This window comes from Sprattus sprattus (genome assembly GCF_963457725.1).
Source record: "Sprattus sprattus genome assembly, chromosome: 1".
In the NCBI taxonomy this organism is placed as follows: domain Eukaryota; kingdom Metazoa; phylum Chordata; class Actinopteri; order Clupeiformes; family Clupeidae; genus Sprattus; species Sprattus sprattus.
In genome coordinates this window covers 24,917,082-24,933,927 of record NC_137920.1, presented here as the reverse complement: position 1 = coordinate 24,933,927, position 16,846 = coordinate 24,917,082, and the positions used below count along the sequence as shown (strand labels likewise).

Sequence of the window (16,846 nt, the reverse complement as noted above, 5' to 3'; positions counted from 1 at the left end):
CAACCTACAAGATGACAAAATTGTTTGGTTTACTCAACAGGTTGGGCCTAATTATTGAATTAACCATTTCCCATTACTTTTCTAATAGGCCAGTTAGGCTATGTCAATTCCAATTGAATAATTATCCATGGAAGAGTGCAATAACATACTGTAATTGGTTTCATTAGACCACATGCAAAAACATTTTTCTTAATTTTATGACATTTCCAAGATATTCACTGAAATCGCTAAATTTCATCACTTTTTCAATGTGTAAACCCTGTTTGTATAGGGACTGTGGTAACAATGAACAACTGTCTACAAGGAATCTTTACACTTGAGTCAGTATCATCCACAGAGTTCATATTAATAATGCACACATATAAACCATTAACCTCACGTTGAAACACACCAAATACCACAAGGTTTTGATGTTTCCTTTCATGATTTAACAAACAAGCTTGATATAAAAAACATGACTCTATTTCTGTTTTCTTCACTTTAAAGCGAAATTCCAATTCCAGGAGACTAATTCTGAAGCCCTAAATCAAAGGATGAGTGAGCTGGAGAGGTCTCAAAAGAATTTCAGGTCAGTCCTTGAAGTGCGGAGCAAAGTTCTACATCAGGGAGCTTCACGTAAGGCCTATGCTATTTAAAGGGCCAGCTATCTTTATAAATAATGATTATATAAAAATAATAATAACAATAATAATATTATTATTATATACTAATAATAATAATAATATTTATATAATCATTTAAAGGCACCCAGTGCAACTTTATGTAAACATTCAATGAAAAATAAACATTCAATTTCTAGTCTTTTTTGCACGTAGTAAGTTTCAATAACTCCATACCATTACATATCGACATTCAAGGAGCAAAGATGAGACGTCGTTGTGTGGTGAGAACTGATAGAAAATCGTAAACAACAACAATCGCCGGTGGGGAGAAGCCATTTTTCCATTGACTGGAACCTGCTTTATTTATTGTAGGTTACCAAAAAATAAAGAAAATGGCGGCGATTGTTGTTGTTATCGATTTTCTATCAGTTCTCACCACACAACGACGTCTCATCTTTGCTGCTTGAATGTCGGTATGTAATGGTATGGAGTTATTGAAACTTACTACGTGTAAAAAAGACTAGAAATTGAATGTTTATTTTTAAGCCTCGAAAGTTGCACTGGGTGCCTTTAAGTGCTGTTCTAAAAAACAAGAACAGCAAAAATGTATTTATGTAGAATTTATATTGGAATGTAGGGACATTAAACTGCTTACCTGCAAATATCATTGTTTAAATGGTACGACCACTTACAGGGAAAAGCTATTTGTATTCAACTGTTTACAACTCAGTAAGGATATTAAACCTCCATAAGACACATACAGTCTCACATTAATGATGCAAACCTTCCTCAACTTCTTTAAGGTATGATGTATAATAATATAAAACTTTAGCATTGCTTTTGTATCATTACACTGCCAATAAAGGACCTGGGGATTACACAGTTTGTATAGTTAATAATAACATAACATTCTACTATATTCATAAAAAATGGCTTGTTTCATGATGTAGTCTCAAGTTCAACGTTCAGTCCTGTGAAATCTTTCTATACAGTTCTATATATTTCTCTGTGCCCACAGTTGGAAGGTGTACGTTGAGGGTTTGCCTAAAATTGTCAGTATTGCCGATCCCACTAAACTTCCTGAAGAGGTTCAGTTCTCGTTCTACAAGTTCATGGATTTTCAAAGGGTTTTACATAAAGAGTAAGAAACTTCCTCAGTCATGCATTTTACATCCGCAGCCCAACCTGTCATGTAGCATACATTTAATTCATGCTGTTTCCACAACTACATGAATATACGTATAATTGTTGTATTTGTTATAATAATTATAATTGAATGCAGTCTGAAAGTCTGAAACGGCAAGTTTCATGTTCCATGCGAAAACATTTTCTAATGACAGAATAACTAAAGCAACAGTGACACAAGCTGTTCACCATTAGGTTTGGCCATAAGTACAGTGTCATATTTAGCGTTTGGAGAGTATATGTGGACATAAATCATTTTAATTTTGTTATTCTTCCCACAGATTGCATTTATTGAAGGCTGTTGCTTTAGCTAAGTCAGTCGAACAGTGGAAAAGCTACAGCGAACTGGATCAAGCCCTCTGTGAAGAGAGAAGCCTCACCTACGGTACTTGTCTTAAGAAGATGACAGACATCTGAGTAGCTTACATGTTCTCTGTATTACAACCTCTGTTCGTGTTCTGTTGGTTCTGACCCAAGTTCTGTTGGTTCTGTTTTGCAGAATACGTTCGGAACCACTGGGCAGAGGACGAGTTATTTGGCTACCAGTTTCTGAATGGCATCAACCCAATGATGATCCAGCGCTGCTCAAAGCTGCCAGAGAACTTTCCTGTCACAGAGGAGATGGTCAAAGACTCCCTGAAAGGAAGCACCTTGAAGCAGGAGATGCAGGTAGGCAGCTAGGGTGGCTACGGCCATGACTTCCAAAGGCTTCAGAGTTCTGGTAGTGGATTTAATCAGCAAAGTAGACACCTGGCCTCATTTGGTTGTTGATTGCTATGATAGTTTGTGTTTTAGGTATCTTGAAAAAAAAGTGGTGTTTTGTGTAAAAGGCATTCCTCATTGTACTGTCCAAGGGCAACACAGTTTGGTATAGTATTCTTGAAACAAAGTAACATTGAAAATTAAAATGGCCACAAGCCTTTTTTCATCTTATATCTGATTTAATGGTAACAGAATAAACATAATTAATCTGTGCTCTCCTAAAGAGGAGTTGATTCAAATGTTTTATATCAAAGGGAATACAATTATAAAATATATCAAGTAAAATATTGTCTTCACAGTATTCTAGTGCTGACAACGCGTACCAGATTATAATTATAAGATCAATTTGATTTTCATAGAGCTTATGAATGTGGGTATAAAGCGTAACATGTAAAAAATGTAAGATGTAAAAATTGTATGAGTATATAACATAATATAAAAAAAATAACAGATTTAGTTTTCAACCTTCGGCCTGAAAACCTAACCAGTAGGCCACGGCTGCCCATTAAATGTTTAGATGCTTTGGACAGTCCTAAACATATTTAATTCTCCACTCAAATGATTCACCACTCCATGGCAGATTAGTGAATACAAATTCAGGTTCTGAATCAGACTTTAGAATTAATGATGGACTAGAGTAGACTGAGAATTGATAGTGGATGGTTTCATTTATTTAATAATGTATTTTATCCTAACCTGCCCCACACAATCATCTAGAATGGGCATATCTTCCTGTGTGACTACAAGATCTTGGATGGACTGAAGGGAAATGTAATCCATGAGCGACAGCAGTATCTCACAGCTCCATTGGTCTTACTCTACAACAACCCAGAGGGATTGATGCTGCCCATCGCCATTCAGGTAAAATATGGGCCACCAAGTGTAATAAACCATTTTTGGTAGAATACCTTTTGGCCTTGCTAATAATTATCTTTCTTTCCAAAGATGGTCCACCCAACTCTGTTACTGTTAGTCTGGACTCAACTAAATGTTGTTTCAACCTTCAGTCGCACTATTAGCATGCGTGTCTTCTACATCTCTGTACAGTTAATGCAAAAGCCTGGAACTGAGAACCCCATCTTTCTGCCCGCTGACTTGGGGCATGACTGGCTTCTGGCCAAGATCTTTGTCCGAAATGCAGAGTTTGCCCTTCACGAGCTCGACTTCCACCTGCTGAGAACTCACCTGCTGGCAGAAGTGTTCACCATGGCAACATTACGTAACCTTCCCTCCATGCACCCACTCTTTAAGGTATTAGTACTGATTAGTGTGTTAGGTTTCACAGGAAAAAGAGACCCAATCGCAGATCAAAAGTAGGGGGCAAAGAATGTAGAGTTTATTTAGTACAGATCCAAAAAGGTTCCAAAAGGCAAAAACACAAAAGATCCAAAAATGTCAAAACAAAAGAGTAACACACAAAAGATTCCGAAAATGCAAAGTCAAAAAAGAACACAAAAATACAAAAATACCGAGCAGGCAGAGCAGAGGGAACAAACACAAAAAGGCGAAAAAAACTTATCTTCAACAGGCAGAAGAGTTACACTCCAGATTATAGGTCCAACTGGCAGAGTCTTTCTTACAGACATTAGATGACGATCAGACAAGAAACAATGGGGAGACTGAACTTAAATACAGGAGAGGAGACATGTAATTGGTGGGGAGCAAACAAGTGGCAGGAGAAACTAATCAAGACAATGAGTACTGAACTGATTAACGGACAGGTGTGGTAATAGGTGACAGGGAAATCCAGGAAGTGACAGAGGGCAGGTGGGTGCGGAGTCTTAGGACAAAACAGAAAACACATGGCATAACAAAAACACAAAGAGCACATGTAAAAACAAACGCAGGGAAACACATGGCAAACACACACAAGAAACACGAGACAAAACCGGCAAACACAAAATGGACAGAGCAGGATCCTGACATAGTGTGTGTGTGTGTGTGTGTGTGTGTGTGTATGTGTGTGTTTGTGTGGTATTTGTGTGTATTTAAGTATATGTGTCCATATTTGAAAGAGAGTGTGATGGTAACATTTTAATTTAGGGAACAAATGTAAGCAATTAACACATAACTAATTGGTGTCTGTATAAGTGCCAAATAACGTCTGCATTAAGCAACATTAATCATTAATTAGGCCCGTATTCACCATATTTTTATTGATTAGGCAATTTATTCTTGGTACATCTTTAATAACCAAGACCCAAGACAGAGACACCTGTCTGCCTGATGGAGGCTTAAGATTTGGGGAAAGGTCTGACTTGTGGAAACACAAGATGTTTACTTTTGAGGGGTGTGGTAGGGTGCTTTGGATGAATGTCATGTGTGCTGAGAAATATTAAACAAACAGGATTTTGTTCATTTTACTTAGTCATTAGAAAATAGCCTTTACTTTACAAGGGACCAATTTAAAAGGAATAATGAGCTATTTACCTTTAATTAATGATGAATGTGTCTGTAGTCGTAGTGGGCCATTTTCATATCAGGGTTAATCATCCTGATTTATGTACCTGAAACCATTCACACTCTTTTACACACACATCCATACTGAAAAAGACACTATGAGCGTATTGCTCAGCAAGAGCAGAGAGTGTTAAAAGGCTGTTGGAGATTTTAGAACTTATTAACACGCACATGCATTACATTTTAATGAATTGTTCCCCTTCTAGCTCCTGTTTCCCCATATTCGATATACACTCCAGATCAACATCATGGCGCGGGGACTTCTGATATCTAAGGATGGACACTTCTCAAAGGTATGTAACATGCAAATGTAATGGCACATCACTCATCGAAAAAACAAAACATTTATGCTCTGAACTTGGTGTTGTAAACCAAGTAATGCAGTCCTAACATTATTGGCATTTGTAACTATACCCACTTTGAGTGTCAGTAACATAAAGGAAGTAAGTATTATGTGAGCACTCACCGTATTCTGTGTTGACTCCCTTTCATGACCTCCCTCTAGTATGCAGCAATAGGTGGAGATTCATTGCCAGAGTTGCTGAAGCGTGCGACTGCCTCCCTGACCTACAGCTCCCTCTGTCTGCCTGATAACATCTCTGAGAGAGGCCTTGGGAACGTTCCCAACTACTACTACAGAGAGGATGGGATGAAACTGTGGAACATCATTGACAAGTACAAATACGTGATGATGAACATGCTTTGTAATGCTTTTTAATGTAATGTAATGCTTGCATGTGATTTAGACATTGAGGTAAACTCTCATACTACTGTATTTAAGATTCACATTTTTACTAAATTCTCACATGATTTTTACTCTACAAACACCAACCAAAGCTTAAGCTAGCTTGCCAGCGTATGTATTTCATCAGTTTAAGCTACTGCTAAATAGCTAACATTCTAACTAGATTTCCCTGCAAACGCAGCATAACTGACAAAGGTCAAAGCTAGTTAGCTTGCTAACTGGTATATTTCAACAATGTATGTACTGCTATTGTGCTGCGAAAGCCCCAGCTATGTTAACTAATACAATCTAAAGGAATTTGAGGATGTTTGCACCTTGCAACATGATAGCTTTGTGACCTTACGCATTAGCCTACACAGATACAGTTGACTCAGTAGGCCTAGGCCACATAAAGGTAAGGTCATAGGTCATAAAGGTCAGATTTGGTCCATGATCGGTGCCACTTTTCATCAAAATGTCAGTTTAATGGATAAACACAAAGCAGCTTTAACGACCCATGTGGCTTTTTACAGATTCGTTGAGGGGGTCTTGACGCACTTCTACAAATCTGACGATTATGTGCAGAAGGACACCGAGCTTCAGCAGTGGATCAGAGAGATTTTTGCCAACGGATTCTTGGGAAGCGAAAGCACAGGTCTGTTTGAAGCAGTGATAATTTGGACACTGTACAGTGACTCTCTTTTAAAGCAGCAACCACACAACCTAAAATGAGCTTCAGACACTCCTGTGGACTTTAAACCAAAGAACGCCTGAGTGTGACTCTTTAGAGTTGCAGTACTATAGCACTCATATTAGCCCAGTGGTGTTTATCACCCTGTGAAAATATAACATAATTGAACTTATATTTTAAATTAAGTTAAATGTTTAATTGTAGCATAATTTAAGATCCTTTGTTATTATTTAGAGAGGCATTACTATATCACTCATATTAGCCGAGTGTTGTTTATCACCCTCTGGAAATATAGCATCATTTAACTAATTAAAATTAAGTTAAATGTTTAATTATAACATAATTAAACGTCCTTTGTTATTATTGAGACAAACATTACATTAGCCCAGTGTTTATTATCCTGTGGAAAGTCAAAAGAACACTAACTGTTTGGAAGCAAAGAGGGATCTGGGAGGAAGTAAAATATGTAAATGTAACTGTCTACCTGATTATATATATATACCACATTATTAGCTGTGAATACGTTCAAATGCGGCAAATTGGCTGGTACATTGATTAGCAACCAAAACCACTGTGTTGGGTCACTATTTTGAGTCAGAATTTAGAAAACTATCATATCAATTACCAATTATCATACGTGATTTCATGCCACTTAATGACCTGGGTATGTCTGTCTTATGACAGGGTTCAAGTGGGATCAAGTATAGTGTTGCTGTAAAATATAATATTGCTAATAGGAGTTTATAGAATGGTTGTGTGATAGGTGTCTACAAGTTCATTTTCATATCATATCAAGAAGTATTGAAAATCTTGTTTTAAAAAGTGACACATGTGCTTACGGAGAGGTCATGTCAGTGTTTGTATGATGTCTGAACATCTTTAATGAAATATAAGTATATTGAATTGTCATAAGAAATTATTATGTCATCATGATCTTCACAAACACATATGAATAGCCTTATACATTTGTTATAAAGGGCTTATGAAAACGTTACAAAGTCATTATAGTCACCTTTAAAACTGAAGTGTTAATTAATCAACTAATCATTATTCACTCTATGTAATACAGGGTGGCTTGGGTTTTATGTGTTTTCTTGTTCAATATTTGACGTGGTTATTTTTCTTTTCTCAGGAATACCACAGTCCTTTAACACAATGAAAGATCTCATTAAGTTTGTCACCATGGTGATTTTCACTGCGTCAGTCCAGCATGCTGCTGTCAACACTGGCCAGGTAATTAAACAACATGACCGCATTTATGAAGCAGGTCTTTTGTCCCATGTGTAACATTATTATGTCAAATATCCCCATGCAGTTTGACTTTGGCGGCTGGATGCCCAACTTCCCCGCTGCCCTTAGGCAGCCCCCTCCCAAGGAGAAAGGCCAGACCACTAAGGACACCATCCTGGAGACCCTACCTGATGTGGGGACTACTGTGAATGGAATGGCTATCCTGAAACTACTCAGCAAAGAGTCAACGGATCATGTGAGTTTGTACAATATCAAGGCACATTTTTTAAGACGTCAATACCGTTGTTTTATTTTAAGTGAAAAATATGAATGTTGTGAAGAATCTGAATGCTTTTGTTCTATTATATCACTCTGGATGACAATGGCTTACTAACATTACGTGCATTTGTCTGGTTTCCATGACCTTACTGCTATATCACAAGAAAAGCAGTCTGTTCATTATGTAAAGCATATCTGGCATCTGTAGGCATTTACAGTGAATCAGAACTGATATTTTACAAACTGTGAATACAGTGTTGCAGTGGGCACTTACGAAATATCAATGTGCTGTCACACATAGTGTGTTAAACATTTCAAGCAACATGTATATTATCAACATGTTATTTGCAAATAGAATCTTAACATGCTGTCTCTAGTCCCCTTTGGGTAATGCTGACTAAGGACTCGTACGACCGTGTGAGCCTTTAGGGATGCTCCTGAATCTGAATACGTTTTTCAGGAACGCACAAATAATGCCATGGAAACAGATATTTCTTCTACTTGAAAATATGCGCTATTATCGGGGGGGAAAAAGTTAACTCTATGACTGATGTCTGTGCCTCAACAACTATGTTTCTTCATGGAAATGCATACCATTGTGGAAGATGAAAAACATGTCCATTCTGTTTCCAGCATCAGACTTCACCAACTAGTTGTTTCATTTAGGCCACTACACATTATTTTATATATTATGGCTTTATTATGTAGTCTCCCCTAGCACACAGCAGGGTGCAGCCTAAGGCTGTCTAAGTGTCCATTGACACCCTACCAGGTATTCCTCACACAAATCTCACACGGCCTCACCTGCATCTCTGTGGTTTATTAGGGGTGAGGGTAGGGGTGGCTAGGGTAGGTGGTGTCTGTGTCACCCTTTAGAGAATGTGAGAGAATGTGAGAGACACAATGCCAACGCTGGTTGAATGGCTGAGCCACTGAGTCACATAAAACATAGTAGATTGGATGCTTAAGCTCACAGCAGGGTGCAGACGAAAGCTTTTTTAGTGTCCATAAACATAAACATAGAGAGGTACAAAAAGAAAACTATCTTTCTTGCGCTCTCCTGCCCTCAGTTTTCCCCTAGTTACCTAATCAGACAGCAACTAGTTCACTTGACAGCAATGAGTTATCTGTGAAGTTAGCAACTGACTCTGCAGAAAACCTCAGGAGAACCAGTGCTATCTGGGAGCACTTTACAATCAATCCAACTGACACAACTAATGTGATCTGCAAATTGTGCCAGGCCACGATAGGCAGAGGAAGATATGTGAAACACATATCAACAGACATTTCATGACACTAAGCTTATATATATGAGAGAGAGATGATAGAATTAGGTTCGAAAAATGTTTGTTTAACACAACTTCCTGTATTAACCATGCCCGCATCTGGTATTCTATTTGAATACAGAGACAGATGATTTTGTTGGATGAACACCTCAATGGGTCTGCTAATTCTGTAGACCTTTTTTCTGAGGTTTGATAAAGCAGTATTTGTATTGTGTGATTACAGCACACAATGATTATCATTTTTGGTGACACATGATTCTAGACAGAAATACTTTTCTAATGTTTATATAAAGATGCTATTGAACTCTCTTCAGTATCCACTAGGGGTTTTCCATGAAGAATTGTTTGAGGAGGAAGTCCCTTGCAAGCTCATGAAGACGTTTCAGGAGGACCTGAAGTCACTGTCTGACCTCATTAAGAAGAGAAACACCAAACTTGAGCTGCCCTACACCTTCCTGGACCCTGAGAATGTGGACAACAGTGTGGCCCTCTGAGATGAATCACTCTGCTGCTGGGGAGAGTGCTGTGCCATGTTGTGTCAGCTCATAACGATCAGTTTAGTTTTGATTGAAAAGTCTCTTTTTCCCCTCAACAATCACTTTCCCTCTGAAATATTGAATAGTGTGTAATAATGGTACACCGAAAATAAATGCACAGGAAATTAACAAAATGATGTGACGGATTTATTCACCTGACAGAACACATACAAAATTACATCACATCATTTTACGAATGCATTAAACACATTTGATTGAATTCCAATTCACACACACACACACACACACACACACACACACACACACACACACACACACATTGTACAACAAACTACACACACACACACCCCCTCACACTACACTCTAAAACGCAGGCACACACTAGACACCATACACGCCAAAATGACACCATAAAATAGAACCCAGGCGTAAAGTGACCCTGCAATGTTGTCGGCTGACGCAATTCCAAAGTTCTAGTAGAACATAGTTATGTCAGGTTGAGCAAACTGTGCTCTTTAGGCCAGGGACAGCGCAGTCAAGTAGTAGCAGCGTTGCGATAGATAGCAAGGCAAGCTGCCAAGTGGAAAGGCAGCATAGCAATATGGGGATGCAACCATCAAAAGTAGCAGCCAACAAGCCTCTGCAAACAAAAGTCATGATTTTGACCAGACCATGATACAGTGCCTGAACAATACAATTGTCTCAAGGCGCTTTACAGGGCCCAGAGCCTGAACCCCCTTAGTGCAAGCACAGGATAACAGGAAAAACTCCCTGTTAGTTAGGAGGGAACCTTAAGCAGAAACACTGCACATAAGGGGGGACGCATCTGCTTGAGATCAGCCGGGTGGAGATAGGAAGGGTTGGATGGGGAAGAGTTGTGTGGCAGAAGGGGAAGGGGAAACAACAACTGTTGTACACAGCATGCATCTGGTAGATGTACATAATATACAGACAACAGGTGGTATATGGGCCATTCTACCGAATTCGTGTAATATGCAGTCCCTCAACAATAAAAACTATTTACAAAACATTTAGGTATTTAGGCATAGATATTTAATTAGAACATGTTATGGTCTATATAAACCCAATGCATTACATGAGATAGTGATAAGCTAAATATATACAAAATCATCATTTATAGGGTACTTTCTATTGGGAAGTAGCTGTCCCCAACCCTGACATCTAAATTTCAATGCCTTTAAATAACACTTTTCAATTTGTTTTGATTTTTTTCAATGATTTAATTTCAAAGATCTTTATGATTGGGTTGAAACAGAACTTGGAATATTTAGATTTATTGTGGGTTTAATTTTTAAATCAATTTTCTATACTCAAAAAATCATGTCCCTAGTTTTCATGTCACTACCGAAACACAACAGTTTTAGTCCATTGGCTGAGCTTGTGTTTTAGCCACGACTCTGCATTTTTGACCATGCATTGACACTGCATCTCTGTCCCTCATGGTTGAATGGTAAGTAGCTAAATCCCATAGTTTTTATATAAATGTGTTCCAAAGTCTGAAAATCGACGTGTAACCTTAAGAATTGTCACTACCGAAACGCATGTTTTCTTCAATTAAGTAAACCTTTTGGGGTTTCATGGAAAATCTTATGTTTGTATGTGTGTTCACCTCTTCAAAGATGTGTTTGCAAGCCGTGTGCTTGCTAGAATTCTTTATTTATGCTTAAAGTTAGCTAGAATTGTCACTACCGAAACAGTCACTACCGAAACATATGGTAGTGACCAGATGATTTCGGTAGTGACAAAATGAAATGGTAAGTAGTTTGATCCCATAATTTTTAAATAAATGTGTTGTGTTGACTAAAGGGCGGCCCAGAGCACCTTTTGGATGATTTTGGGAGAGAAATGAACATCCATCCAACAGTGCAGTCACTACCGAAACACTGGATGTCACTACCGAAACAGTGCAGCACTACCGAAACACTGGATGTTTTGTAAAAAATGAAGTATATTAAGTAATCAACTAAAATGTTATGATACTGATTGGATTACTGTTGGTTCAATTTCATCAATCAACAACTCTGGAATCAATATGATCAGTATTTTGCATTTTACAAAGAAATATTGCACTTAGATTTTGATGAATTGTATAAATTGAACTTGAAAATTTGGTTAAAATTTCATTTTTATGAATTTCATTATGAAAACCTTCAAGAAATATTTGTAAAAATACTCTTCAGAGAAGGGAAGGAAACACAATCTGAACAGGTCAATGATAATACTTTTTTACTATAGTAAATGTGATGTTTCGGTAGTGACAATTTTTGGAAGAGGAAAAACATTCCAACACATTCTGAAAATACAATATAAAAATTGACTGTTCTTTTACTAGATATGTGTACTTTAGATATGGAACAATATACATACAGACAAAGTTTTGGGAATAAAACATAAAAAAATTCAAAATATTTCCGACCTGACTTTGCACCAATTCGGTAGAATGGCCCATATACATGATACTAGTGATGGCGAAATGAAGCTTCATGAACCTTTGAAGCTTTTCAGCCAGACGTGTTGAAAAAACGGTTCACTACTCGAAGCGTCGTTCGCTCTCTAGTGACACCGGCTGGTCAATAAAAATACGGTGTAAGAAAGATTTTCTCGGGACAGTGAATTTGTTAAATTTGTTGTGGTGCGCAAGGCCTGCTAAAATAACATGCACACAAACAATGGTGGAAAAACATTTATTTCCATTAATTCAAATTTCATTGTAGGCGAATTCAATGACAATAAAGGCTTTATTTTTCTATTTTTTCTTTTAATAATAGTTTGCCCTGGCATCATAGGGTTGTAGGGTGGCACAATTGTAAGCGAAGTTGTCCTGGAGGACAGTCTGTTTAGTTTCAAATCCTGACCAAAGCAAATTTTAAACGATGCTTTAGATAAATACACCTGTTAATTATCTTTACTCTCTATGCTGTTGGAACAGAGTCACTGACCAGTTGTGTTTTTGGAATACTGATCAGTACTTTTGTAAAACCAATGAGTGCTTTAGGACAACTGGTCAGTGCAGGGCACTGAAAAGGGGGAGAAAGTGCTTTGTGCAACTGGATCAAGGTCTTTCTCTTCCTAACTAGCTCCATAACTCTATCTTAAATAATCTATACTACCAACAACACCAAACAATCAAAATCTCCAACTACTGCCTAATCTCCAACTATCGATAATTCTCCAACAACTGACAATAACTACCACGAATACAAGATAAGCTTTGGGACGTCGTATATTCGAAGCGTCTCGCCAAAAGTGAACGAACTAACCACTTGGTGAAGTACTTGATTCAAATAAGGCTTCAGACGTCACCAGTGACGCCATCTCGGCAAACGATACAAGCCTCGATACGAGCTCCGTCTGGAAGTGCTTCATTTTCACGACACAAGCTCCGAAGCCTCGGGTTCATTTGTAACATCACTACATGATACATACAAAATCAGCTAAGTGGTGATGGAGGAATTAATTTGATCCCATATATTGGAGAGATTCAGGTTTAATCTTGCAATGATGTACACCAGAGGAGGATTGATTGATTAGACTTTCACCGGATTGATCACCGGATTGATTCACCTAATTTAATTCTCTTTATGTCAGCCTTTAGAACAATACAGGCTTTTATCCTATTTGTAAGGCAAGGGGTGTCACCCCATAGCTCTATCCCTTAATGCTAATTATTACCTGGGAGTCGTGAAGTCTGAGACACATTTTCTCACACAGAGCACAGGGGTGTAAGAACTCTAGCCATGATCAAAGAACTCGGCACCCGAGGAACGAGGAACCCAAAATACTTTGCCCTGGCCGGGGAGGAAGTTGAGAGCTATCTCACACGTCATGTAGGCCAGGTCCAGAATACACATGAGAAGTTTTACAATTCACACATCTCCAAATAAAAGTAACCATTACAACTAGGAATGAGATCAATTGAATTATTGACTATGGCATATACTTATATTAACTCTAAATCTTAAATCCGGGTTACTTCAGTCCTCCTTTCCAAAACTTTCTGTCTCAAACAATTCCTTCCTGATGTTATGTAAAGAAAAACATCCTTTCTCAGCCGTGAGAGCAGAGAATTGTAACCAGAAGTAATAGGTACATGTAAATGGTAACCATTCAGAAAAATTAAGCTAAAAAAAGTGAGAACACATGTTGTGTCTAAATTATACACACACGGTCCCATTTGGGCAGAAGTCGGACAGCTGATGGTGGATTCTCAGTATTCATGTATTGCAGATCCTAAACCACAATAAGAGAAAGTTTCCGGAAAATGTCTGTCTTCCCAGAGTTCCGCTCTGACATTTAAAACTTAACCTGACACTCCCACTACAGCCCTGACTAGCCAATCAAACCCTAACCTCTAAACTGACTCCATCTAATCAGAAAGCTCTAAACTGAATCTAATGGCCCACATATTTTTGGAAACCATGTTGAGTATGTAACTGGCCCTCAAACTAATTAAATGAATAACTGGCATTCCTTCTGAATCATATTGAAATATCCCACAGACGGAACAAACTTAACTACTTGTGATGACTTATAAGACGACCTCAATTAAACTAAATTGCTCGGATTGATGATCTTATCAAGTTTTTCAGAAACGTATTCTAACCTCTCCTGCTGTGTTTCTGTAGGCTTTTAAGGTCGAGATGACAGATCATATGAGAGCAATAACAACAACAATACAAGACTGCAAGTATGATGGCAACGGCTCCTAAAGACAGATAAATGTAACGGATCCAGCCTCCCAGGGAATCCATGAATTTCTCAACACCCTATTTTAAAAAATTGGAAGATAGTCCCTGATTTTCATGGATGTCTATGTTGGCTTGTTTCACAATTTGGTCCAAATCCTCAACAGATCTGGTCACATCAGAAATAAAATCTGCTATGCTTCGGTATGCCTCTTGATTGAAATGTTAATGTCCAGGCTCGTGGAGTCTGTGGAGTTGAAAGGTGTTGATGGGGTTGATCGTGTGGATGGCTGATTAGCGCTGTTTGGGTTTCAAACAGTTGTGCTCATCCCTCTTTTGACACCGTGGCGAGGTCTATCCATTTTGTCCTTCTAAATGTGAGGGCCGGTGGCAGAATCTCCAGGTGACCATCAGCTGTTTTGATTCTGAAAGAGATCTTAACCAAAACAGTAAATCTTATGCAAAAGGTTTAATTTGTGATAGATTAGCCCAACGGTGTCGTCCATTTACTAAGGACAGGAGGCAAGAGGTTTCGGTTAACATAATTAACAGATAATAATTGTTTGTCACGTAATAATTTAGAGAGGGTCTGACTGTTGGCTTGTAAGGCTACTCTCTGACTGTCCGGACCAACTTCGTCAGTAGGTACAGGGTAATTTGGGAGAATCAGATTTCTCCTTAAAAGGAGTTCAGCCGGGCTAAGCCATGTCGTTCTGTTGGGTGTGTTATGCTGCATTAGTAACACAACAGGCAAATGTGCTGTCCATTTCCCCCATTTTGTTCTAATCAGGCTTTCAGACCTGTTTTGAGAACTCTGTTATGACTTTCAACATACCCTGAGCTTTGAGGCCGATAAGGAATATGTAGTTTGCACATAAGGGTGATTTCATGGCATGGCGGTGATAAGTGTAAATTTCACACTGATCAGCTCAGCTGTTTCCTGCTGGAATCCAGAGTGGCAACTCTCCATAAGCTACATTTATACTATTTCACTACAGCCTCATAAGTAGGGGGGAAGATGCCAGGAACCTCTTGTTTTGTCTAGCAGTATTGTGTGCAACATTCTTGCTCCATAGTTTTTACCTACACTGTTGAGAAACCTGCTCCGAGAAACATGCCTTGTCCTTATGTGTGATGTGTGATGTGTGGAATCCCTGTTCTGTCATTGTCATAATAATACATCATGGCTGAGAGAAACTGCTTCATATTAAATGCAGTAAATCTAACTGCATGAAGAAGATGGAACATAACAGTTGCAGCTGCCTGTGTGTGTGTAAGCTCCTCCTAATATAAATGAAGTCAAGTGGATGTTCCTTCACCTCAGCAGACCATCCAATCACACGTTCCTCTCTCTCTCTCTTCTACAGCAGATGAGGAGGGCAATGATCTGCACATGGTCAGCGTATGCCTGTACAGGGTTTGGGGAAATGGTTTCAGGTGGGACACACTGGCTCATCCAGTCCGCCCACTGGTTGATTGACAGAATATAGTTCACAGCTCTCCATGGGCAGCCAGTTTTAATTCCTAGGCACAAGAGTATTGGTTCTGTGAGTTGTATACAACACACTCACACACCAGTACACACACACACACACACACACACACATATGTATATTTGAACATACTGTATGTCAAGTTGTCCGTGTATACAATGCAGTTTAAATCACTTTCGTCTCCATAGAAACATGTTAATCAATCAATATGTGACAATATTTTCCATCATAGCACCACACAGTGTTGTTTGAACACAAGTGTGGAGACTCTTCTGAAAACTCTTGTGTTCCTGCAGGATCAGGAGGTCATGTGACCTGGCACAGGGACACTGCGGTGTCACGATAATCAAGCCCAAACCCAGGATAGAGGGGCTCAGTGAATGTGGAGTGGAATGTGTGCAGGTGGGTGAGTGCATCAGAGGAGACTCTGTAGAAGGACAGAGTGCCTGCTGGCCAGTCCAGGTACACTCCTACTCTGCTGGAGCGGGAGGAGGGGGCAGGTATGGCAGTCCTCTTATCACTGTGCCTGAGGAAGTATCCTTTTACCAGAGCAATACAGAGTCCAGGACTTGTTATCCTCAAAACATACCACCATCCCACCCTTTCCTCTGGATGCTTAAATCATTAGTGATGTTGGTGCCTGAATCCCAGTATGGCACTTACTTTGGACAACATATGCATCGCTATGAAATGCAGCACACTACTACCATCTAGTGGTGATAGGATGTTAATGTTGTGATATCCACAAATCAGATCATAATTCACAACAGGAAATAACTGTATGTGTGTATGTGTGTGTGTGTGTGTGTGTGTGTGTGTGTGTGTGCATAATGGCAAATCAGCTATATTTCAGGTGACTCAGTAGTTAAGCAGTCTACTGCCCCCCCCCCCCTGTGGTGGTGTGATCCACTGCCTTGCCCCAGCCCAACGA

General features: G+C 38.9%; 1 protein-coding gene across 1 annotated transcript; it reads left to right on the top strand.

Moving 5' to 3' along the window:
- Positions 1-533: 533 nt before the first annotated feature.
- On the top strand, positions 534-9,713 carry LOC308368723 (hydroperoxide isomerase ALOXE3-like; the record flags this gene model as incomplete). The annotated part of the gene is made up of 12 exons (XM_080842974.1): positions 534-568; positions 1,621-1,743; positions 2,069-2,172; positions 2,287-2,456; positions 3,267-3,410; positions 3,597-3,800; positions 5,216-5,302; positions 5,515-5,684; positions 6,267-6,388; positions 7,557-7,657; positions 7,740-7,910; positions 9,534-9,713. 12 exons carry the CDS (start codon positions 534-536, stop codon positions 9,711-9,713), a joined length of 1,611 nt encoding a protein of 536 aa, XP_080699100.1.
- Between the last annotated feature and the right edge of the window lie 7,133 nt (positions 9,714-16,846).